The sequence below is a fragment of the Dermacentor silvarum genome, chromosome 5, assembly GCF_013339745.2.
Source record: "Dermacentor silvarum isolate Dsil-2018 chromosome 5, BIME_Dsil_1.4, whole genome shotgun sequence".
Lineage (NCBI taxonomy): Eukaryota > Metazoa > Arthropoda > Arachnida > Ixodida > Ixodidae > Dermacentor > Dermacentor silvarum.
The window spans coordinates 102,606,642-102,630,848 of NC_051158.1; the positions used below are offsets into that span (position 1 = coordinate 102,606,642).

Sequence of the window (24,207 nt, forward strand, 5' to 3'; positions counted from 1 at the left end):
GCCATAAAAAATAAACTACTATAGGAGCGCCGCTTCAGCCATCACTACATTCCCAGAATAGACGCTTATGTAATGGGATCCAAAGGAGCTAAAGGAGGCTCTAAACAAGGAAAGCATGTTTTACAGCACTTATGCAGCTCGCAGGAGTCATTGCTATCACATGCAAATTGTTGCCTCATCCTGCCTTTCTCGGTCGAGTGACCTGAAAAGACAGTCCTTTACCAGGTTGTTCTACAGATGCTGGGCTGAGTCTGGCCCTCAATTAGGCAGTTGGATTAATCGGTGGTCCATAAAGTTAAACACACTTTAAATCATTCGCTTACATGCACTATTCCTTTTCAGAGAATCTATTCCATTGGCCATGGCTATTTAAGGCATTCTCACGGGTGATCGATCTGTTCTACGTCAACCCTATGGTTGCCATGACCAAAAAGGCAGTCGAGGTCATCGAATTCCGGCGCCAGAACCCTCAGGTTTGCAGATTCTTTGTAACCATTATGCTGTGGTTGCAAAAGCTCCATTTAACGTTGGCACGAAAGCTTTTAACACATTTGTAAAGTATTTATTTACTAACAAAAACTGAAGTGGTGAAAGATCGGAATCAGGACTGAAAGCATCTTACAGTGCCTTCCATTACTATTTTCTTGGTGAGTAGAAGGGTTGGATGTGATGGCATGACGGACTTTTCTTACGGAACATTTCTAAGAACATGAACAAAAATTTAGAGCTGTCCGCGCTATTTCTTTATCCAGTGAAAGATCGCTGTTGCTATAGAAATTTCCGCTCCGAGGCAAACGCTTCATCAGTAGTGAAATAAGGACAACTTTATTTCGCGTTTTTCTTAGGAATATATTTTATGGTAATCGCTCACATCACTTGTCCTTGACATTATTTTAATACTTGCGCATTTTACATACCTTACAGCGAATATTTTAGGCCTCTATAGAGCCTCGTTAAATTTTACTTTTCTCATTCACCGCATCATCGATTTGCCCATACGATTTCTTGGCGCTCTTTGGCCATCCCTGGCCCTTGCGCCAAAAAAAAACATGCATCATAACCAGAATGCCTACCGCTTTGTTTCAGCTGGTTCTGCCTGACATGGCGCAAATTCTTCTGGACGAAGCACTTGCGAGAAAAACCGCAGAATTGAAGGAGAACAACGAGGCCATAAAAACTCCTGGTAAGTTGTCCATGACATTAGTTGTTGCTTTTGTCTGTTTCAGAGAGTGAACCAAAGCAAACCATGATTAAAGCCTTTCAAGCGGCCGCATGAGTAGTGTTTTCTATTAGGCGTATTACACTTACGTCTGTACTCAAAACTATTCAATGTTTATGGAATGAAAGAAGGAATGGCTCATTCCGTGGAAATTATAAGCGTAGTGCTTGTGGTGAAGTACAAGTGACAGATAAGGTGCAACATATTGTCAAATAAAAACGGTTGTGCAAATTGAGAAGGGCTAAAGCAGCGTAATAACACCGCAGTAGTACGTGCACGCCTTTGAAACGCTAGACACAAGGAACGTACCATTTCCTCACTGGAGGCAAGGCCTACTCCACGCCTCCAGGTAGACTCCCGAATAACTGTCAACTCTCTGTGGGAGTTCTTGCACGATATCGGCTTGACGAGCGGGTTATGAGCGTGTGTCTTCTTTGCTGTTGTTATGATTGCCGTCATTGACCCTCACCCTTGTTTAAGGCACTGAACCATCATTGGTATCAAAGTTCATTCTTCTTCTCCTATTTTCATGGTTTGCATTACAATTTTGATTCTCAGACCTTTAGTCTTCAACATATGTATATGAAGATGACATGTTTTGACGTTTATTGCAACGATCAGATAGAAACCAAGGCTAAACACATGAGGCATGGACGAACAGCTCCTCGTATACATATTGTTTCACAACTTGAATGCGCAGTTTTTCAACATCTGCAACTTTTCAGAAGTCACTACTTGTTGCGCAGACGGGCTCAGATGATGACTCACCAGTTAAATTTACGGACCACTTAAATTTATGAAGTGTATTCCTTATTGTCCTAAAATCAATCTGAATTTCCGTTTTTCTACAGTTCCGCTTCCTATGGAAACACTGACCGATATAGCGACAAACTGCATGAATATATTTCTTGGAGGGTGAGTACGCATTCTTTTCATAAAAAAAGTTAAAGTTACGGAGTGAAGAAGATTATTCTGTGAAATCAATATTAGGCGCTGAATGATAAAATAATCGATCGGAAATTTGAACGCAAATTGTACAAGTTACTAGTAATTCAAAATGTTGAAAAGGGAACCACAGGAACCTTGTATCTGATGTTTGTATACGGCGCCTCGTCCTCTGACGCAGTGTCACAGGAGGCGGGCCCATTCTTTACGGGCACCACGAGGAAAACATTTTGTAACCAGTTTCCTGCGCTACTAAAAAAATTGCCTGCTCATTTATTGGCGCAACGTTTCTCCAAAATGGAAAAGAAGCACGTGACAAGACGTTCTTGCGACGTGCAGCTCCCTGTACGATGAACTGTGCTTTCGGCTTTCACTCGACTATGCAGCTTAATCAGGCAGCGGTCTCGTACACGGTTTTATTGTTTTCAATAAAATAAAATATCATTAGGGTTAGGAGGAAAACAACGGCATTGAAAGTATTTCTGGTTCGTCTACGAAAATACCCTTTTGTGTCACAACATATGTGCCGTAACGGTTACGGTTTTTCGGAGAATTGGGAAACTCGGCGGGGATATGGCGAAGGACGTCTTGCGGGTGCTCTCAGACAACGTGCAGGGTAGGCACTTGTCGCGCGTCACGTGTTCCTTGTCAAAAAGCGCGCCATGAGGGCGAGGTGTGAGACAGGCGCCTCCACTACACGCACCAAGCTTATCGAACATTTTCATTTCGTCCATGACTGAGGCTACTGTAAAAAAAGCCTGCAGATCCCTCGCCTTGTAGGAGCGGAAGCTATGCGAAGCAGCGTGTCTACCAACTTAACGAAACGATCATGGGAGCAACGAGGCGTAGGCGGCTCTTTCATGACCTACATGACACGCATGTCATCACATCCATGTCATGACCTATCATTTATGTCCGAACCCAGTTCAGTGGTTTTTGAGTGTTAATCTTTTTTCGCTGTGTCATTGTCATTTTTGCTGAGTCATGCTCATGACTATGACTTCTACCATCATTCCTCAGTGTTTACCTCACTTAGTTCCCACGCCTGAACATATTCCAGGGGTTTTGGAGTGTTAGTCTTTTTTTGATGAGTCATTGTCATTTTTTCGGAGTCATGCTCATGACTGTGACTTCTCCCATCATCCTTCAGTGTTTCCTTCACTTAGTACCCACGTCCGAACCCATTCCAGTGGTTTCTTAGTGTTAGCCTTTTTTCGCCGAGTCGTCATTTTTGCTGAGTCATGCTTATGACTATGACTTCTACCATCATCCTTAGTGTTTCCTTCCCTTAAGTGCCAACGTGTGGACCCATTCCAGGGGTTCTGGAACCCATTCCAGAGGTTTTGGAGTGATAATCTTTTTTCGCCGAGTCATTGTCATTTTTGCTGAGTCATGCTCATGACTATGACTTCTACCATCATCCTTTAGTGTTTATTTCACTGAGTGCCCACGTCCGAACCCATTCCAGTGGTTTTTCAGTGTTTATCATTTTTGCTTAGCTATTGTCATTTTTGCAGAGTCATGCTCATGACTATGACTTTCACCATTTTTGTTTAGGGTTTCCTACACTTAGTACCCATGTCCGAACCCATTCTAGTTGCATACCAAGTTCAGGAAACGACCATGAGAGCAGCAAGATGTAGGGGGCTGTTTCATGACCTACATGACACGCATACACTCGCTACTATACACTCTTGTCTACACTCTTGTCATACTATGCCAATTTTGGTACCTACCAAGCTAACGAAATGACCATGAGAGCGCCAAGATGTAGGTGACTAGATAGATACTGTTAAAGTGGCAAATGTTCGCCAACGAATGCTTCGCATTTGACACCGAGCATTCACTCTATGATGTCGTGGTCAAACTCGCAATTATGTCAACTTGGACTAAAATATGAAGAAATGAAATGCGCGGAATTCGCATTACGGGTATCATTTCGTGCTATGAAATGCAGGCAGACTTATAGTGTCAGAGATTCTCTACGCCACATCGTAAAAATAGCGAGATGACACATATAAACGACATTTGGCGTTTTCATTGGAGAGTCTATGTTGCTACGAAGTTCGATCACAAGCGTGACAAAGTGAATACTGAGCGACTGAACGTGAATGGGCTCCTCAAGTGTATTGTGCTGTTTTTTAAGTGCTATCTTATCTGTCGTACACATTTCAACCTGCCCAGCACTGGTGTATTGGTTTGTTTCTTTCGGTACACTAAATTGGGATATATTTTTCGAATATAGCAATCTAACAAGACTAGACAACATATTCATGGTGCCACTATTAGAGTTTATATAGCTGTAATCCTATTTAATCTAGAACTTTTGTATTCAAAAACTGTTTCAAAAACTGAAAACGCATTCACGCACATTGAATATGCAGGTACGATCCGACGAGACTGGCCCTAACCTATTGGTTTTACGTCATGGGGAGATACCCAGATATTCAGGAGAAAATGAGGACAGAGGTGTTGGACGCTTTCAAAAAAGAGGTGAGTGCATCTTTAATGTTTGCTTTGAAGCAGAGCACGAGACGTGTAATGCTTATTCTCTAACATTGAATAAATTCAATGAGCAAGTCTGTATACAAAAACAAAGAAAGAAATATAAGAGTATATATACGATGCTTATGTAATCAAGCTGACAGACAACCATGCAAGCATGGAAACAATTTCAGTTTTGCCACACCGTGAGTGAGGCCGGCTAGACCACAAAGAGGTTAGGGGAGTTCTAGTTTTTTTTTCTGATAATGACACACTAATTTGTTGTGAGACTGACACTTACAGAATTCTAAAACTTAAGCCACTATTCCATCCTCGGGAATAAATTTTGCTACTCAGTTCCTGCATCATAATGCTGTTATCAGAGTTGCATTGTAAGCAATACGGTACTCCAAGTTTCATACACTGAAGCGCTACAGTTAGGTGCTAGAGACAAAATGCCCGTAATTTTAAAGCGGAGGTTTCTTGGCCTCTTCCTTTAACTTTTCCATGGCTGTTGTTTCTTTCTTGCACGCCACGTCGGGGGTGATTTAGAGAGTAAAGGAAGGAGCGTGGCGGAGAGGAAAGGTCATGTGAGAAGCTCGTTTCGACTTTTCAATCGCATCACATATGAACAATGCCCTACGGAGCTCCCCTGGGCGTCGTCACAATACCCTATTGACCGCTGCAATTATCCATGAACCCCCGCAAAAGCATTGCAGAAACTGACTGCAGAGATTAACTTACTTCTAACGTGTCACAGTCCAGAGGCAAGTACATATAATGCTTGAGAGGAGGTAGGGAGAGGAGGCAGATAATGGGTAGAACCGTCGCAGCCAAAAAAAAAAGAGTAACTAACAGCATTGGCACTTTTCGATCGCCACTCAAACATATAGGGAGAGGGCTGCACTGGTAAACGATGACGTCAGAAGGCTAGGAAACGCTACTACTAGATACGACAGTGGTTGCGGACCAACTGCATAAATTTAAGTTCCAGATATGGTACGGTGCATTTTAGCGCTTTCTGAAAAAGAAACGCCCTGCAAGTTTGACAAGCGGACAAGTCGCGCACGGCGTGCAGACGCAAAGCCATATTGGAGCCCCGTAGCGTCTATGCGATATAAGCGTTCGCACGTTAATCAACACTTCTGTGCTGCACCACGTTAGCTTTACGGTTATGTCTCGAGGACGGGGGTTCGATCCCTACCTCGGCAGCCTCATTTTGACGGGGGCGAAATACACCAACGATCGTGTACTCAGATACGTATACTCGTATACACAGCACGCTCGTATACTTAGATTAAGGTGCTCATTAAAGAACCGCAGGGGTTCAACATCATTCCATAATTCGCCACTACGGCGTGCTTCATAATCAAATTGTGGTTTTGGCAATTTGCATCCCCATAATTTAATTAAACTTCAAAACTTCTGTCACGACGTGACGTGCCGTGTGAGGCAATGACAATGCTAACCTTTTCGAAGGTTATGAACAATGGCGCACGACACCCGCTCAAGCAAACACTTATCGCGGTGTTCAGTGTGCTACGCAGACAAAGAGCAGTGGTGCACGCAGGGTAACGTTTAACATTAACTCAACACTCTCGTATTGAACTAAATGCCGAAGAAATTAAACTTTCGCTGTCAACTTCTCCACTAATTATCGTCAATGACAGTAAACGGCAGAGAAAGTTTCGCTTACGTCGATGCGTGGGATCCGCAAATTTTAGGTACGTGCATTTTGAAACACCTGGAGCTATACAAATCCAGACAACAGTCAGAAATTTTTTTTTCGATGCTCAGAACTGTTTGCTTATAATATAACACGCAGTTCTGTGCAATAATGGGAGATACCACTCTCTCGAAACGCGCTATCGCCTGTTGGGTGTGTTCAGATAAGGACAGACTAAAAGGCGTCCCGTCCCAACCATTTTTAGTTTTCAGCGAAATTCTCATATGAAGTAGAAAAATGTCTTTGTAGGAAGCAACAATTCTTCCTCTGGCGAAACTTTCTATGTATTTCTTGAAAACAAAATCTTATTTCACTAAAGGCGGAAAAGCGCGTTTTAGCGACTTGCATATTTTGCAAATTAGAAGGACTATCGTTTTAATACGAGGGCATTCTATCACGGCAAAATTTTTAAATTAAATCTATAGCATTAGTACTAGTGGCCCACGGGAAAAGAAAATTGCTATACTTAGGTATTTAAGCAACTGCCTCTTACTGAACCCCCAATCAGGGAAATTTTTTTTCGCCATTTTAGCTCAGGAGATGACAGTGAAAAATATTTCTTACGGATCTTCAAAAGGTATTTCGCAATCTAAAAAGAAGGTATGCAGCTGCGTAGGCATTTAGTTGTTTATCAAATACCAGAAATTACCAAATTTCAGAAATAGCGTACGTTGGTATATGTTAAAGACGTTTAAAAAAATTGCCATCGCCGATTTTTTTTGAAATTTCTTAGAATACCCATACAGGACTAATAAATCTAGTAGTGAAAAGACGTGATGCACTATTTCAGTCTAAGTGATAAAATGGAGCCTATCTTAAAATGCATGTATGGTTATCTCCACGATGTGTCTTTTTCTATATTAATAAAATAGGAATCACACTCATATTTAAATGTGGACTCATTATTTTTGCTGTAGTAGAGAAGAGTGACTCACACTGTGTCTTTTTTGCGTTATTTTAGCCATCAAATGGGTTGAGTTTTCAAGGCTGCTATGCACAGCCATGGACAAACGGAACCACAACAGGAAATTATAAAGCAGAATTAACACCTTTCACAAGTACTAACTTGAGAGCGCGATTTCACACCGCTACATATACGGTCGCCAAAGATGGTGCCGAATACGGTTACCAAAGATGGTGCCCGAACGGGTGCCGAATCGTTCTTATTTTCACCAAATTTTTCGTTTTATATTTTTATAGGCTATGACTCAAAGATGGAGACCTGCGCCGCTGTTTCTTGAAGCTGCCGATTTGTCTCAGGTTTTCGTAATTTCTGATGATCGTCGATGTGTTTGGTCAACGGTCAGACTTCCATGACTGATATACCTTGGCGGCCTTCCTCTTGTTGCCATTTGCCACATCCAAGGCAAGGATCATGTTAGCCTTCTGCTCATTAGAGAAAAACGTGGAGACTGGGACGAAACGAAACGCACTTTTAAACCTCTGCGCTGACGTTGTCAACTCGAATTTAGGGTGATAGGTGTTGAGGCAAAAAAAAAAGAAAGAAAGAACCATCCGTGCACTTTATCTACGCTAAGACAACAGCTATCAACAGCTATCTGACAACAGACGACGGCCGGGGTGTGGCAGGTGAGGCACTAGCTCGATCACGGTTTTTTTTCTTTATTTCCTGTATTTCGTTCTGGCTAACTCAGAGAGAGCCTGTTCGCGGGTACTGCTTTATGATGCGGGTGGGAGCGCAGTCACGTGGCATTTCTCATATTTCCAGGGGTTTCGTTACCAGTCGGAAAGAATTAGCGCGCAATTAGTACGCCGCTGAAAACAACACAGTTAGACGTAATTTGGGGGTGCCTACAAATGCCTCATTGACACTTTGATAATGAGGATAGTACTTCTCGGGTTAGATAATTAATTACAATTAGATAATTAAATATGAGTAACAAAAATTTACTGGCGGATACTCCACGGTACTGGAAACAATATGCTCTAGGTTATCTTCGAGTAACGCAATTGCTATTTTTTTTAAATCTCGGTGCATGATAGTTGGGACACCCTGCACACCATGTGATCTATTTAAATGGGAACATATGAAAAAAATACAATTTCAGTGGTTTGTAACAGTTTTATCACAGTCAGCTTGCTAATTAACTAAGATTGGCTAATTACCATTTAAATTTCTGGCTATAGCGCCAATGCTGCGTTATCAATATTGGAACAGTACGGCGCAGAAGGTAAAACCAATTTTGCGCGGTGTTAATAACGCCATCGGTTGTTGCGATATTCGTTGACAAGAATCTGCCTTTTCTCGGTCCGATACTGAATCTGGGAGCGCACACAGCTGTAAAGGCACCGCACACGTTATTGTAGGCGCTCTCATGACTAATTGCCGCTCGGTGCAATGAACTGCCGAGGCGTTCACTCCGTCGTCATGCGTTTGGACCGCAAGCGTCGGTATAGGTCACCGAGACATCACTTTCGCAAGATCATAAAAGGCGCACACACGCGGTCAAACTGCTGGAGTAAAGAAACGAATTGAGGCGGAAAGCTTCACGTGAGCAGTTTTTCCGGCGCTTTTCGAGCACCTACTTTCGGCATCGGAACGACAAAAGGTAATTTTTTGTCCATGAATATCTCAACAACCGACGGCGTTTTTAAAACCACGTAACGTGCTTTTGCCTTCTGCGGCATCCTCCTCCAATACTAGCATTGCAACATTACCATTAAAATCAGTAAGTTAAAAGGTAATTAACCATCTTACTTAATTAGATCTTCAATGGCGCCTCCACCATCTAGTGTCCACCGTGTTGAAAGAGCAAATATTGAAGGAATTTCATCACTGCATCAGTCAAATCCTAGTTTTAAAATCTTGTTTTCGTTAAAGTAGATCACATGTTGTATCATCTAACATATGCGCGGAGATAGCGCACGACTCGACAGCAGACAGGCGGCCACGCCAAACCCGAGAAAGTACGCAAACAAAGCTTCCCTTTAAAAACAAAAACTCCAATATGCCCCAGGACTCCCTCATGGTATTCTCTAAAATATAAGTTTAGTCGCCTTCTTGCCTGATCCACATTGCCTGATCCACATAGAGCGAACCACTCAACAACGTAATCTGAAAGTTAATCTGCTTCATATGCGCTGTGAACAAATTTTATACAGTGTACTTGATCTCCCAGATGGTTGATCGCCCAGAGGTGTGCCCAGATAGCCCACTCAATGCAAAGCTTTCCTCGTGCATAGGGGCGCAGAAAATACGACTACCAAATCTGAACGCAAGTGTATATTTGCTACGTAGGCACGATGATCGTTAAACAGTACAGCGACTATATTTGTTTCGCAGGAGTGGACACGGATAAAGCACCGTTTTTCACATTTCTCACTATCAGTTTTTGACAGCCAAGCTGTTAAGCTAGCCGTAAAAAGTATGGTGTTTCACAGAAAGCCAGCCCCGCCGTAGTCATGGCAACCAGCCACGCTGCAGCTGATAGAACACCTGGCGCCACCTACCGCCTGTATACTGAGCATGCGCCAACAGCGAACGTGTTTGCCGCATTCGCGCCGGGGAAAGGCGGATGGCGTGCTCGGCAGCAGCTCGGAGACACTGCGCGCAACCGGTTTCCGTCGCCACGCCGAGATCTGCGCATGCGCCGTGATTACGATTGGGTCCGAGCATGCGCTGACCTTGAGGCATCAGCTATGTACAGCGGTGAGCACTGTTAGGGTGAACACGCGAGCGCGTGGCCGACGGCACTGTCAGCGCCCCGTTACGGTCATCACTGGAAACATTGCGCATGCGCATCACGCCTTCCGCGAAATAATTGTTCCACCGCGCGCATGACGTCATGAATGCACTTGTTCGTCGTCTGCTAGCCGCATTTTTGTTTTCTAAGCCCATGCATCCTGCATTTTAAGATTTCTTTAAACATCTGTGCTTGAACAGAACAAGACAAAAAAAAAAAACTTGTATATCTATGGGGGCGTGTCTATTCGTTCCCTTCAAAGTTGTTGTGCATGCAACGCCGTATATAAAACAACCAAACATCTTTTGCAGCCGTTCATTCTGTCGCCAGATCGTATTATGGCTAGGGTTCCCGATGATGAACGGCGCTCAATTGTCGATCTTTCCCTGAAAGGTTATTTCCAGCGGTATATTGGCGCTTTAGTTAATAGGCCCCTGAAGACTGTGAAGAGGATAATTCAAGCCTACAAGTATGAAGGTCGCATTCAGGATGCACCCCGCGCGCCCCGCCCTAAAGCTACCACAGACGATGAAGACGCCCTCATAGTTGCAGCTGCTGTTCGTAACCCTTTCTTGCCAGCCCCAGCAATACGCGAGGACTTGGATTTGGACGTTTCGGACACCACTGTTCGACGTCGCCTGCGTACTGCGGGCCTTCGCAGTCGCGTCGCAGCGCAGAAGCCACTACTAACGGCGGCAAACAAGGACGCACGATGGCAGTTCGCTGAGCTGCACGAAGCATGGACATCAGAAGAGTGGGGTCGCGTCATCTTTTCGGATGAGTCGACGTTTTCGACGCGACAAGACCAAAGATTGCGTGTTTGGAGACTACCAGGCACACGGTGAGGCAAACTTCCTGCTTTGAAAAGCAATTGTTTTAGTTAACGTCACAATGCCACGCAGGAACGACCCGGACAACGTGCAAGGTGTTTCTGCCAGTGGAAGATCGAGTGTGAACGTGTGGGGTGCTGTTTCAAGATATGGTTTAGGGCCCCTGCAACGTATACGTGGACACTTATCGTCGGAACAATACTGCAACATTTTGAACAATGTGCTGTTGCCATATGCGAGCAGTTTATTCCCAGACGGTGATTACCTGTTCCAACAGGACCGGTCACCGATACACACGGCGCGGGCTGTCAAGGAGTTCCAGGCGGAGCAGCACATGCAGCTACTGGAATGGCCTCCGAAAGGAGCGGACCTGAATGTGATAGAAAACGTGCGGGGCCGTCTGAAAGCTTCTTTGGCAAGGAAGCCCCTTTATTCCGCGACTTCGGACCAGTTGTGGGCGCAAGTCAGCAACGAGTGGGAAAGGCTGAAAGCCGATCGGGAATATGTTCGATCACTTTACGACTCGTTACCGTCCAGAATAGCTGCAGTCGTTGCTGTAAGTGGTCACATGACTCGCTATTAGATTTGCTCATGTTTTTATATTTGTTCTCATGGTCTTGTTTAACTTGAATTGCAAAAGTGCAATTTTCTTGAATAAAAAGTTTAATAATTATCCCTCTTACACTCACTTTTTTTCCTTCACGCGCCAATCTTCAATCCAGATGGACCTTGAAATGCAGAAGGTATCAGCTCAGCGAACAAAAAATGCGGCTAGCAGACGACGAACAAGCGTATCGATGACGTGATGCGCGCGGTGGAAAGAGTGTTTCGCAAAGCACATGCTGCGCATGTGCAATGTTTCCAACGATGGCTGTTACGCGGCGCTGATAGTGCCGTCGGCCACGCGCTCGCGTGTTCACCCTAACAGTGCTCACCGCTGTACGTGTACGCGGCGGCGCTCGATCAGTAGAAGCCATGGGACGCCTTAGATAGTTCGTACTCTCGAAGAAGAGGCCGCGCTTCGCGATAAATTCCGGAAAATGCTGGGGATGTCTTGGTAGAGCTTAGCCAAGCCCAAAAGCCAGGACCAGCTTGGTGCCCATTATCTCCGCTGTCCCTTTAGCATTGCGCCTCCAGTGCAAGCTACGCTTTTCTTTAGATGCGAAGCATCTTATGGTCGGGGCTATGTCACTCCCTCCCTCCCTCTCTCCGCCGTGCGCCGTCCACACCCGCACTGCGCTGCGCATCTTCCTCCCCCTCCTCTCCTCTCCTTGTCTCATCACCTCTCCTCTCGGCATTCCTCCTCTCCTCTCCGACGCTCCTCTCCTCTCCGGATTTCGCAACGAATGGCAACACCTGCGGCTCCGCGCGCGATAATGCGAAGCAGCTTAGGTTAGAGGCGCGACGGTAGGCGCCCCAGAGGCACCGGCAACAGTCACCAACGCCGCGCGCGTTCGGTGCGAACGCGGGCAAAACGCTGACGGCGTCGACAACAGTTCTGCGCGTTGCTGGTGCTGCTGCATGTCCAAGTTTATACAGCTGATAAAACTACCTTGAGTCGACCCCATGGCTGCTTCGCATACTACTCAGGGTTCCCCTACGGGAACATGGTGCAATTTTTTTTTTCATTTCTCTTATTTGAATTTTTCCCCGTGGCATCAATCGTTTGGCGCATGCAAGTTATAACTACATGTGTAGTTGGTTATGTCCGATGAAATCTAACAAGGATGTATGGTGTAGACCATAGACCCACCTTCACTTGCCAAATGAACCACCCAAAATTTTCAACACATAATCTTTACTTTGTGTCATAGCTAATAGTTGTGACAAGCGATGTCGCGTGTCGTATAGAAGGTGTGCTCGCCATGGTGGATCGGTGGCTATGGCCTTCTGCACGTACGCACGAGGTCGTTCGTTCGGTTTGTGGCCGCAGCGACCGCATTTCAATGATAGCGAAATGCTATAAAAAAGGAGGTTCATGTATTTATATTTAGGCCGCGTTAAAGTAGACAAGGTGGTTAAAACTAATCCGAAGCCCTCTATGGACTACGCCGCCTCTCGTGACTGACTACCCAGCTTCTGGATGTATAACGACACAATTTACTTATTACTGCAGATAGCTTGCTTAGCATGCTTCGTTCACTTTTAGGGGGTTGTCTGAGGATCTATGTGTCTCTCTAACCGCTTTCCCGCCTACTTGGCTCACTGGATTTGTGGCACAGGGTATGTGTCGCTATTCAAACGTATTTCATGCCAACTTGAAGCACTGGGTATTAGAGCACTGCACGGGCTCGGGCTTCCCCGAAAGCCCGGGCCCGGCCCGGCCCGTGGGCCGGGCCGGGTAGAGCAGTTTTTTCACGGGCTCGGGCCGGGCTCGGGCACGGCGTGTGCTTTTTGACCCGGGCCCGGGCCGGGCTCGGGTTTTTTGACGCGGGCCCGGGTCGGGCTCGGGCTTTCTGCGAGTTATTCTCGGGCTTCTCAACTCTGAAAAACATGTATTTTTCGGTCTCGGGCCGGGTTCGGGCCGGTTAAAAGTTAAAAGGGCTTAAGTTAAAAGGGTGGCGGGCCGGGCCGGGCGGGTAACGTAGATTATTTCCGGGCCCGGGTCGGGCCCGGGTCTCGCCATAAAAGTTTTGATCGGGCTCGGGAGGGCCGACCAATGTGAAAACGGGCCCGGGCCGGGCCCGGGCCGCAAAAATCGGCCCGTGCAGTGCTCTACTGGGTATGGCAACTTGGTGCATCCCACTGTTCAAAAGACATGACGCCAACTTGGCCCACTTGGTGTGCACCAATACGTACGAGCCGCTATTCAATGAAGCGCTCTGAGACCAACTTGGGTAACTGACCATGAGCCACTGTGACCGTGGAGCCCTTCAGTGACATCAGTTAACCTGTGTCACGCCAGCCTGTGTTAGAGGGTATGTGCCCGTGCTTATGTGCCACTGTTAAATGATAAATGAGACACGTGGAATTCTCACTTAGCAAAACGGGCGCACAGGCTTTGAAAAATGGTGGGTAATGGATAAAGAAAATTCGGTGGACATTTGGCGGTAAATGCTAGAGAAATGCGTCAGCGTTACGTCACACCTTTTCGAGGTCCCGGATCCATGATTTAAACCGCGTTAACCACATTGCAATGTGTTTTTCAGTAGCTCATTCGACACACGTCCTGCCTCGTCGAGGAGCTCAGTGCAACTGGCGATGGTCCGGATATATAAGAAGCCAACAAAGGAAAGCACCAAGGAGAGCATGGGGGGAAACTACTTCTAATTAGTCATTGAATTAAAGAAATGTTACAGTAATGGAAATGATAGTGGATGAAAAAGTTGCAGTGGCTTAGCTCGGCTATGCCAGGATATACGTAGCGTTAGCAAAGGTTCAGCTGATTATTCTTAGCTTTCCTGGTTGTCTAGATTGTCAAGGATTAGCTTGAGAGCAGCATTTGCGCTCTCCTTCTCCATGACTATACCACACTTGTAAACGCCAGTCAGAAGCGCAGCGGCTCCAGCGCAGTGTCAGACGGCGACTGCACAGTGAGCGCGCACCGGCGCCAGTGCGTCTACCACGGCTACGACGTCACTCCTCTGGAATGCGCAGACCGGCGGTGAGTCGCGCGCGGCGGCGGCGGAGTGCGCGAGAGGTGCCGGCTCCGGTGGCTCCGGTGCGCAAGCCCTGTGACATCACTGATCCTTGCGCATGCGCAGCACGGCTGTTGATGTGCCGCGCGAAACGGGCTTGGCTAGGCCAGTGTAGCTAACGCTACAAAAAATAACTGGCCACAAGTGGGGCACGAACCCACGTCTTCGCATTATGCGTAACAGGCGTCACGTACACGTGACGCCTGCAGTTGAAAGGATGGTCAATGTCTGCCGTCGAGGCCGTGAGTGGTGGCGCTGGCTAACACAGCAGATAAACATAAGTTTCAGCAGATAAGCATAAATACCACAAAAAGGGGATTGGAAACGGCGCCGCGGTAGCTCAGATTGTAAGAGCATAGTACTGGTAATGCGAGGACGTAGGTTCGTGCCCCACCTGCGCACAGTTGCTCGCACTTTCGTTTCCATTAATTTATCATTTCTTTAATTCACCTACCCATTACAAGTAATGTACCCCAGGCTCTCCTTGGTCTGTGTTTGGCGGCTTCTTGTATTACGCCTAATAAAAATCAGGGCCTCAGTTTCCTTTATTCTCCTTCATATGTATGTATATATATATATATATATATATATATATATATATATATATAATACAGTGGAGTAGCCGCCTGTAATTTTTTCGTTACTGAGATTTAGTTAGGTATTTGTAATGAATTATCTAACTCGAGAAGTACTGTCCTAATTATCAAAGTGTCAATGAGAAAAGTCTAGAGCACCATGAAGAACTACCGATACAGCTTTCTGTTGCTCAATACGTGCTACATAAATGTGTTTTTCTGAGCGTGAAAGAAGCCCGCCAATACACGCAAAGTGCTTCGAGCGGCCAGTCGCGCGGCAATTCTGCGTATAATCGCGCGCTTCTTTCACACTCGGCAAAACACATTTATGTACCACGTATTGAGCAACAGAAAGCTGTATCGGTAGTTCTTCATGGTGCTCTACACTTTTCTCATTGACACTTTGATAATTAGGACAGTACTTCTCGAGTTAGATAATTCATTACAAATACCTAATTAAATCTCAGTAACGAAAAAATTACTGGCGGCTACTCCACTGTACTGGAAACAATACGCACTAGGTTTGCTTCGCGTAACGCCTTTCCTCTTTTTTTTAAATCGTGCTACGTGATAGCTGGGACACCGTGTATATATGTTCCTTTTATAGCACCACTGTATATGCCCGTCGTTTCTGATGACCTTGACATGAGTCATTAGATGTGTTGACATTCATGACGCCACTAAACCTGTGCACGCCTGTGGTCATAGGCTACCCACAATTTACGAGCTTGTTTTCACAGCCTTGTTGTATTCACTGTTTTTTTTCTTTTGCTTCTTTTTTTTCTTTATTTAATAATGCCACTCTGTGCACGCGCAAGTTTCCATTCACGTGTTTGTTGTTTTCCTTTTTTTACTTTATATTTTTTTTCTTGTCTTTTTTCCACTCTTACGGCGAAAATGTATAAATTGAGCTCTGTATGTTTGCAATAGCACTCTTGATGAAGGCCGGACCCCGGCCGAAACCTCAGTAAAATCCTGTTATGTCTGTCCTACGTGCTTCTATTTGTTAAACTATATATACATATATACGTGCACACTACGTAACCGGCATCACACACTTAATGCTCGACATGGCGACACTTCTAATGCGTACGCATTAATAATTCTACAAGCATCGAGCGGACGATACGAAAATTGACTGCAATGTTTCCTACAACAGGAATTGGCTAGCCCTGTGAGAGCGAGAGGATTGCGTTGTGTAAACAAACCTTTGAGATTCAGCTGAGCCCTTCTCACAGGGCTACTAAATGGAAGTTAAGTGAAGTTCGTTGACGAAGATCTGTTTCGCAAGCTGTTTGTTTATTTATATTTTACTGCTTACAGGGTGACGAACTGTCCATGCACACCCTTTTGAATCTTCCCTACACAAACCAAGTCATATCTGAGACACTCCGGATGTATCCGCCGCTTGTCACGTAAGCAATAGAAATTGTTATCATATATTCAGTTTTTCGACCTTTTCGTTTTTCTTATTACATATCAAATAAATTGTGATATTCGAACACAGCGTAGGCAGTTGTACAGTACAACAGTTTTGGCTATGCATTAGGAATTAGACGTAAAGTGCAGTGTCGCTTACATGTATTTGATCGAAGATGGTAATTAAGTCTTGAAACCAGTTTATTACAAATAAAACATTTATTATTCAGCGACACTTCTTAGGACCGGTAGACATTACTTATTTTTAGAAAATCGCCAGAATAATTCTGTCTACCAAAATTAGAAAATCATTTTTCAAATTGTTTGAATTAAAGCCGACTTTCGGTATTGCAGTCTCAGAGGGCTCGAGGCATGTGCACTTGGCAAAATCATGACACTAAGCTCACTTTTGATGCACTCGTATGCATAGCAAGAAGTACCAATAAATGCATTCATGTTCCAAAAAGTGTTGTTTCGCAGCGCATATTCAAGATTTCTGGAAAAATTGTCTGCAACACCCATGTGTTCTGCAGCACTTTCTTTGATGGATTTATCGAAACTGGAGCAGTAATTAGTATTTGCGAAACAAAAAGATTACTTGAGTGCTGGCTGGTGTCTCAGGTTCCTGAATATTTTTGATGATGTTTAGCCAAAATGACAATGCCAGAGTATTCAATTAGCGTTACAAAGATTTCTCAGCTGCCCTGACAAGCTTGAAGCTGTGGGGCTAACACCCAACAGCTGTGCTGGTAACATGAGTGTTTCCCACAAAAAAAAAGCGACCCGCCGTGGAAAATGACTGGCTCTGACGTTGTGCTCTTCATAAAGACGTCACCGTTTCGATTTGCGATGCAGTCGACGAACTCGGATGACTGCACAATTAACAACAAAAGGTCGCGCCGCAAGCTTTAGAGTCAGGTTGTAGTTTGGCTGACGTATATTCGTGCCCTGCACTACGGAGAGTCTCAAATCATTATTGTCGCAATGAGTTGAGGCGCGCGATCCTCGTGCTGTTGAAAGCGTTAAAGCTAGTGTGACTTGGCAACATAAAATATCCACGAATAATCACGTTGACAAAGATGTGACACACAGTACTAGAAACATACACATCAGGCCTTGGCATTATGCTTCATCCCAAAATGGTGCATGAGGTAATAAATGTGGGGGCTTCTGGCGCTCATGAATACTGTGAGCTTTCGACAAACACATTTTTTGTGCCTCGTCATCACAGCACGTTCAACTCACCACAAAGCGTGATCAAATAAATATGATAGAATAAACAGCACTAAATTTTCAAACGTTGCTACCGATTCAGTAAAAACAACATTAATTTGTGCCGTAATAAGGTATGTGGTATATTATGAGTAGATGTTCTGTTGTTATTGCAGCCGTAATTACTTTTCTTGTTGTAAATGCAGGCTCATTGCACGAGGCTCGGACGAGGACTTCCAATGTGGCAAATACCTCATCAAGAAGGGCATGTCGATTATGTCACCCACTTACCAACTTCACTATGACCCTCAGTACTGGACCAACCCCGAAAAGTTTGACCCCGAAAGGTGAACTCTTTTATACTTAATGGTTTACTGAGCATTATTTTACTGAATAGCTATATCTTTTTATCTCATTTAGTGGGCTTGCATGAAGTCAGATTGTCGGCTTAAGTGTGCCAGACGCGTCGCATGTTTTCATGGCAGCATAAAAATGTACACCCGATACACAGGAGAGAGTGAAAACGCTACTGCGCGGAATATCTAAAACAAGGTTGTGTCTATTCCTGATATTTGCGTAAAACGCGGATAATCTACCTAGTGAAGCGATTCCTTCCACCCAGCTAAATTACTTGAATAGCAATACATAACTTCCATGACCATCTAACCGATCAAAAAATGAAATAAATGTATTTACAAACTTCAGATCCAGCAAACTTCTGTTTAGACATGAACTACACTCTACCGATACGTTATTTAAATAATCTTTGTAGGGCACATGTCAAAACATCGGAATTGTGCAATTGCGGTGGTGTCCTCACATCCATTTCCCAGAAATAGTTATAGTAGCGCAAGTTTTATTAACCCATCTCAAATTTTTCAAATACATATCGTTTGTCTCCTAGTTATTATATTCCGAAATACGATTTCTCGCAATTTGTGACACAAGTCGTCATTCGGATAGCGATTCAGGTAGAGACGCCATGTCAATCAGTCCGGTATTAACTTCGTATCTCGCTTTAAGTTCTAGTGGCTTATTTCTATCGCTCAGGAAATACACACAGGAATACAGAGCAAACGGTTCAATATATAGTTTCTGACAGTGTGGATCCGTCTCGCGCGATCTTTAAGTAGGCATACAATACGATGTAAAACAATGTGAATTACTCTCACCGTTGTAAAGTATCGCCATAGGTTTGAACATGGTGGTGGCATATATATGTTCGGACGCAGGTTCAGCCCGGAAAACAAGCACCTGGTCAACCCCATCGCCTACCAACCCTACGGCCTCGGTTTGCGCATGTGTATCGGCCACCGCCTTGCACTGGTCGAGCTCCCTTCGGTCACCGCTCAAGTCTTGCGCCATTTCCGCATCAGCCTGGGACCCAGTCAGGCGGTAAGCCAAAAAGAGCAAGCCTAACGCCTCAGCCTGTCACGCTTTGCAGATGTGTCTCTTTTTCTGTGGAGCAATAATGGCATGAATGCATTATTATGCGTTTAATCTTTACTAACTATAACAAAGATTCCATTTTTAATACATTTTTGGTGTTTTCGGCTGAACGTGCTCAGCGTTCGGTTCGCTCTCACTCGCTCTGCCGCCGATATAGACAGTGTGCAACGAGACGGTGACGCAGCCCTCGCGGCGCAGTATGGAGATGACTCGAGTGCTAGCTTAAGTAGACGACGGCAAGCGAGAGCAGCGCGTGTGCTGTAAACAATGGGCGCTGCTAAATTGTGCAGATGACATGAAAACTCTTGCCTGCACTTGCGTAGTAAAACTACTATACTTTGATTCTGGTTTCTACGGTAACTCAAGAATGACCGAGAGCGACATTGTTAGCGCTGCGCTTTTTCTTTAGCGAGAGCAATCTTTGCGGTGTCCAGTTGCTTGCAACTCGATCTCTAATTTTTAAGGCTTAGGCATGAGTCTTGACCACGGAGGTCTAGACGTACCAATTTTGCGTAGGCTAATTAGGTGCCTTTGTGTGTTAACGTGGAGCTAAGTATGTTAGCTCCATACTTAGTTGTAAATAATGGACAAAAATAGGCATTTTGATATATATATATATATATATATATATATATATATATATATATATATATATATATATATATATATATATATATATATACCAAAATGCCTATTTTTGGCGATTGTTCTCGAAGATTTTCGATACAGCTAGTTCTTTAAGAAATAAAATTTTCAGGCCGCAAACGAAACATTCCATCTGTAAATGTTGCATAGTTATGGCGTGGGATATGTATATATATATATATATATATATATATATATATATATATACCACGCCCTAACTGTGCAACATTTACAGATGGAATGTTTCGTTTGCGGCCGGAAAATTTTATTTCTTAAAGAACTGTCTCGAAAATCTTTGATAAACGCCAGAACTCAAAGGTGGCGAATTTAGCTTGGAATTGTAACCTTTTCTTATTTTACATTGTCGGCTGCAGCTGTTGGTGATGGTACCATGACTAGAGAATATTACAACGTGAACAACGACGGCAGATTGACATTCTTTGCAAAACCTTCGTGTCATAAGTTATGGCTCATACGGCGCGGTTATCACGCTCGCTTATCGTCGTCTGTCACGGGCCCACAGCTTAGACACAGCAGTGCACTATCATACCTAGTACAGCTGCATGATTATATTATATGCCGAGGCATTTTTTCCGCATGCGAACGAAGTGCTGGTTATAGTTTACATTCAGATTGGAACAATTGCGGCTACGAAGACTTGCCCAACAGAGCTATACCAATTCTCATCTTGTGTGCTACGGTCCTTCTAGCCAGTAGTAGCGAGCACAGTTGGGCAAAACTGTAGTGGCCAGGGCAACCCACGTTAATTGAAGCTTGTTAGTAGTTATGCCCGTTTTAGCGTCGACGATTAATGTACTATCCGTTCCATAAACTTTATTCTAAGCACAATTGCTTGTTGGTCCCTTTCAATGCTGCGCCCATGTGCACTAGTAATACCTTCACGCCAGTCGGAATTTAGAATTCACGTGTTAAATATGTGCCAGCTCTTTTCGCCTAGAACTGAAGTATTTAATCTGGGTTACTGCCTGCTTTAAAACGCCATAAAGCAATGCTATTCCAGCGAATACTGCCCGCCGAGAGCAGACGTAAATATTACAGTGCGAAGTCGTCTTTAGCTTGCCCCAATTTTGGTCATTATAATCGTTTTCAGCTGTTGAGGTCGGTGCTGTGTCAGTACGGCATACCCGTCAATTCCCAACGCAATAGTCAAGAGCCTTCACGGGAGAACACATGGGTTCTGATGTCTGCGAACGCATGGCCTCCAAGATAAGGAGGCACTCCGCAGCACGCCACGTAACGCCTGGAGGCCGTTCACGGCACTGACGCGAGGAGCCGCCGGCTAGGTGATTATTTGTCACCGACTCGTTTCAAAGGGGATGCCAATAAATCATAGTCATTGTCATCAGCCGCGCCCCCTGTAGGCGTTACACATTTCCTATGCTGTAGTGGAGCATTCTAGCACCATGTATACCTCCGAGGCGCAGATTCAGGCGCAAATCGGACAAGAAGCACAGGTGGCTTACGTCTGCTTCCAAAATTGTTAACGAGGCAACGTTGAGCCAAATGCACCACTTGGCCGGCTAGCATTATTGCCGTTACTGTGTGCTGTGGTAATAGTGCTTGCTTCTACCCTATTTCAAGTGCCGCATCAACTTTCTAGAGTAATTTTTTTTCCGGAGGAACGGCGGCTACTCCGTAGAATCAGCCACCACAGCAATGTCAACAAGTGTTCAAATAGCCCTCCATGGGAAAGCCGCAACGTCAGTGTTGCCAGTTTGTAACGACGGGGAAGAACCACAGTGGGCCAACCACAAGTCACGAAACTAACTGTTTATTGAGCAAACTTGTGCCCGCAAAAACCAGTAACACGCAGAGCACGAAGCGGGGAGCATGATCGCTGAAGTCGGATCTACGGGTCAGAACATCGGCTATGTTACATGACTCGTCGGAGGTTCCAGCGTAATAAATGGTACTGGCGTACCTTCCGGAAAGTGCACCATCCGCGTGGCACATACAATCTGATACTGAATATACTCAAGGCTGGGCAACAACGTAGACAGAAATAGAATCAACAGTAACACTCGAGAAAGTTCCTATGCATGCAAGCGCATTTTGTGCTGGGCGATAACTTTTAACAGTTGTTAGCGGGTTAAAAGTGGTCCCCGGAGGAAGGATAAACAAGTACGCGCGTCAGTATATTAGCGATTAGGAAATATTCTCCCGCGCACTTCACAACAGACTGAAGCACTTCTTCATTTCGCCTTTCGACGATTTCGCAAATCAAATGCAAGAAAACTTACAACTAGATCAGAGGGGCAACCCTGGATTTGTAGAATCAGCGTTATTGCAGTAGCTTTTTCCTTAAATCCCCCATAAATTGTACGTTTATTGAAATAAAGGCAAATTCAAATTAAAATTCAAAGCTCAAGTCGACATGTCTTGGCGACCGTTTGTGGGCTCGGTGCGAACCTTCAAATGTGCGCGAAACTGTGCTCTCTCTCTCTCCTCTCTCTCTTCATCAATATACCCACTTCCCCTTGTGCAAGTTAGAAAACCAGACGTGCGTCTGGTTAACCTCCCTGCCGTTCCTCTCCTATTTCACTGACTCTCTCAGTTCAGATGAAGCAAGCTGTTTGCCTGTGTCACACATGGGATTTCTATATGCTCTTTCTACATTAAAGATATACACTGTAGACAAGTGGCCAGCATGACCCCAATAAAATCAGTGTTGTTGACGTCGTTTACACACACAGGAAACGTCGCGAACATATTGGTTTGCATAGGCTCGACGTACTCTTCAAACCCATCTTTCCATTGACCAAGAATAGCGCCTAACCCGACACCGCTGGCGTCCGTGTGGATCTCAGTGGGTGCAGAGGGGTTGAAGTGTCGCAGTATAGGAGGCGACGTAAGGAGACGGCGCAATTCGTTGAAAGCGCTGTCGCAAGCAGGAGACCATGCCGAAAGGTTATTACTGCCAGCAAGGAGCTTGGTCAAACGCGCGATGATCATAGCGAAGTTGCGGATAAAGCGTCGAAAATAAGAACATAGACCGGTAAAGCTGCGGAGATCGTTAACGGTACTTTGGTTTAGGAAACGCTGAAACGGCTGTAAGTTTGGCAGGGTCGAGCAAGGCATGGCAGAGATAATAAGGTGCCAGCGGCGTGTTGAGGAGGAGTCTTCCGTCGCTAGCACGTTGAACATGACCGAATAGACAGTCAAACAAAACGGTACATGCCACGCCAGTAGCACTGGAGCCTAATAGCAGAATACGTCTTCATAAAACCTGCGTGGCCCCATTGTGGGTCGTCGTGTTTAGACAGGAAACGTCGTGACGACGTTTACTGGTAATTAAGTATTCCCCTGAACAATATTATATAAATACAATTATTTGCTGGAATTACGCTTTCGAACTTGTGAATGTCGTCGTTGAATGCCATAACATATATTGTTCCTTCTTTACAGGGGGAATTGAAGCTGGATACCTACGCAGTTCTCTCAGTGCCCAAGGAAAAGCTCTGGGTGAAAATACACAAGCTAAACAATGTGCAATAAATGGCGCACTCCGTCTCACGAGAAGAACGTAATCTATGATTTCTGACAGACCATATATCAGCCGTGATATGAAATTCTGTTATAGGTTCTAGTATCATTATTATTTTATGTCAATACATGCATGTACAATGGACAGAGAGGGAAATAGGGAGGAAGCACGAGGCTGTAAAATAGGGGCAGTGTTCTGGACTTCCTTACAACACTGACAAATTATTAAAGTTATGTTTTTTGAGAACGATCCATGCATACAAGCGTCAGCCGCGAAGGAGACATATTTAAATGTCACCGTGAATATTTCTTTCTATTGTAAAAGCTGCTAAATGCTCGGAACTGGGGTGGCTTTATCCGTACATGCATCCGTACATTCCGCGACGCTGAGGATGACCATTGTCGTCATTGGCCTTAATGTGTTGTCAAACTGCGCCCTCATTAACAGCTTCACCTTCACCGCAGGGTTCAGAGAAACTTATAAAGTACGATGCCTTTGTTGGAACCTTGAGAACGTGAGGTTTTTGAAGCATTTTCGGCGACGTTGTTGCTTGACGCTGAGGCCTGTTTGTTTCTTTCATAGCGCCGACGTTGAATTTCGTCTTTCCGCTTCGGAGGTCTGCTTGGGTACCTCTGCTTGTCTCCTCTCACCAGCACTCTAAATGAAAGCACACGATTGCCCATAGCACTTCATGTTAGCTCGTTGCTTCGCGTGATTAATGCGGTGATGCTTGCGTATACTGTGTTTGACTTGGCGTTTGGCACCAAGTACGTGTCGTGTGCTGCGCAAGAGAGAAGCCAAACTTCCATGTCGACGATGCCACGACAAGTGTATAAGGACAATGGAATAATGCTGA

At 44.9% G+C, this 24,207-nt stretch overlaps 1 protein-coding gene and 1 long non-coding RNA gene across 2 annotated transcripts; both read left to right on the top strand.

The window, feature by feature from the left end:
* Nucleotides 1-1,085: 1,085 nt before the first annotated feature.
* Nucleotides 1,086-4,621, top strand: LOC119454292 (uncharacterized). Its single transcript, XR_007467231.1, has 3 exons — nucleotides 1,086-1,183; nucleotides 2,071-2,134; nucleotides 4,549-4,621. It is a non-coding gene; the product is annotated as an uncharacterized LOC119454292 (long non-coding RNA).
* On the top strand, nucleotides 4,622-23,362 carry LOC125945742 (cytochrome P450 3A43-like). The gene is made up of 5 exons (XM_049668014.1): nucleotides 4,622-4,657; nucleotides 16,445-16,536; nucleotides 17,959-18,099; nucleotides 18,985-19,147; nucleotides 23,273-23,362. Exons 1-5 carry the CDS (start codon nucleotides 4,622-4,624, stop codon nucleotides 23,360-23,362), a joined length of 522 nt encoding a protein of 173 aa, XP_049523971.1.
* Nucleotides 23,363-24,207: the final 845 nt, after the last annotated feature.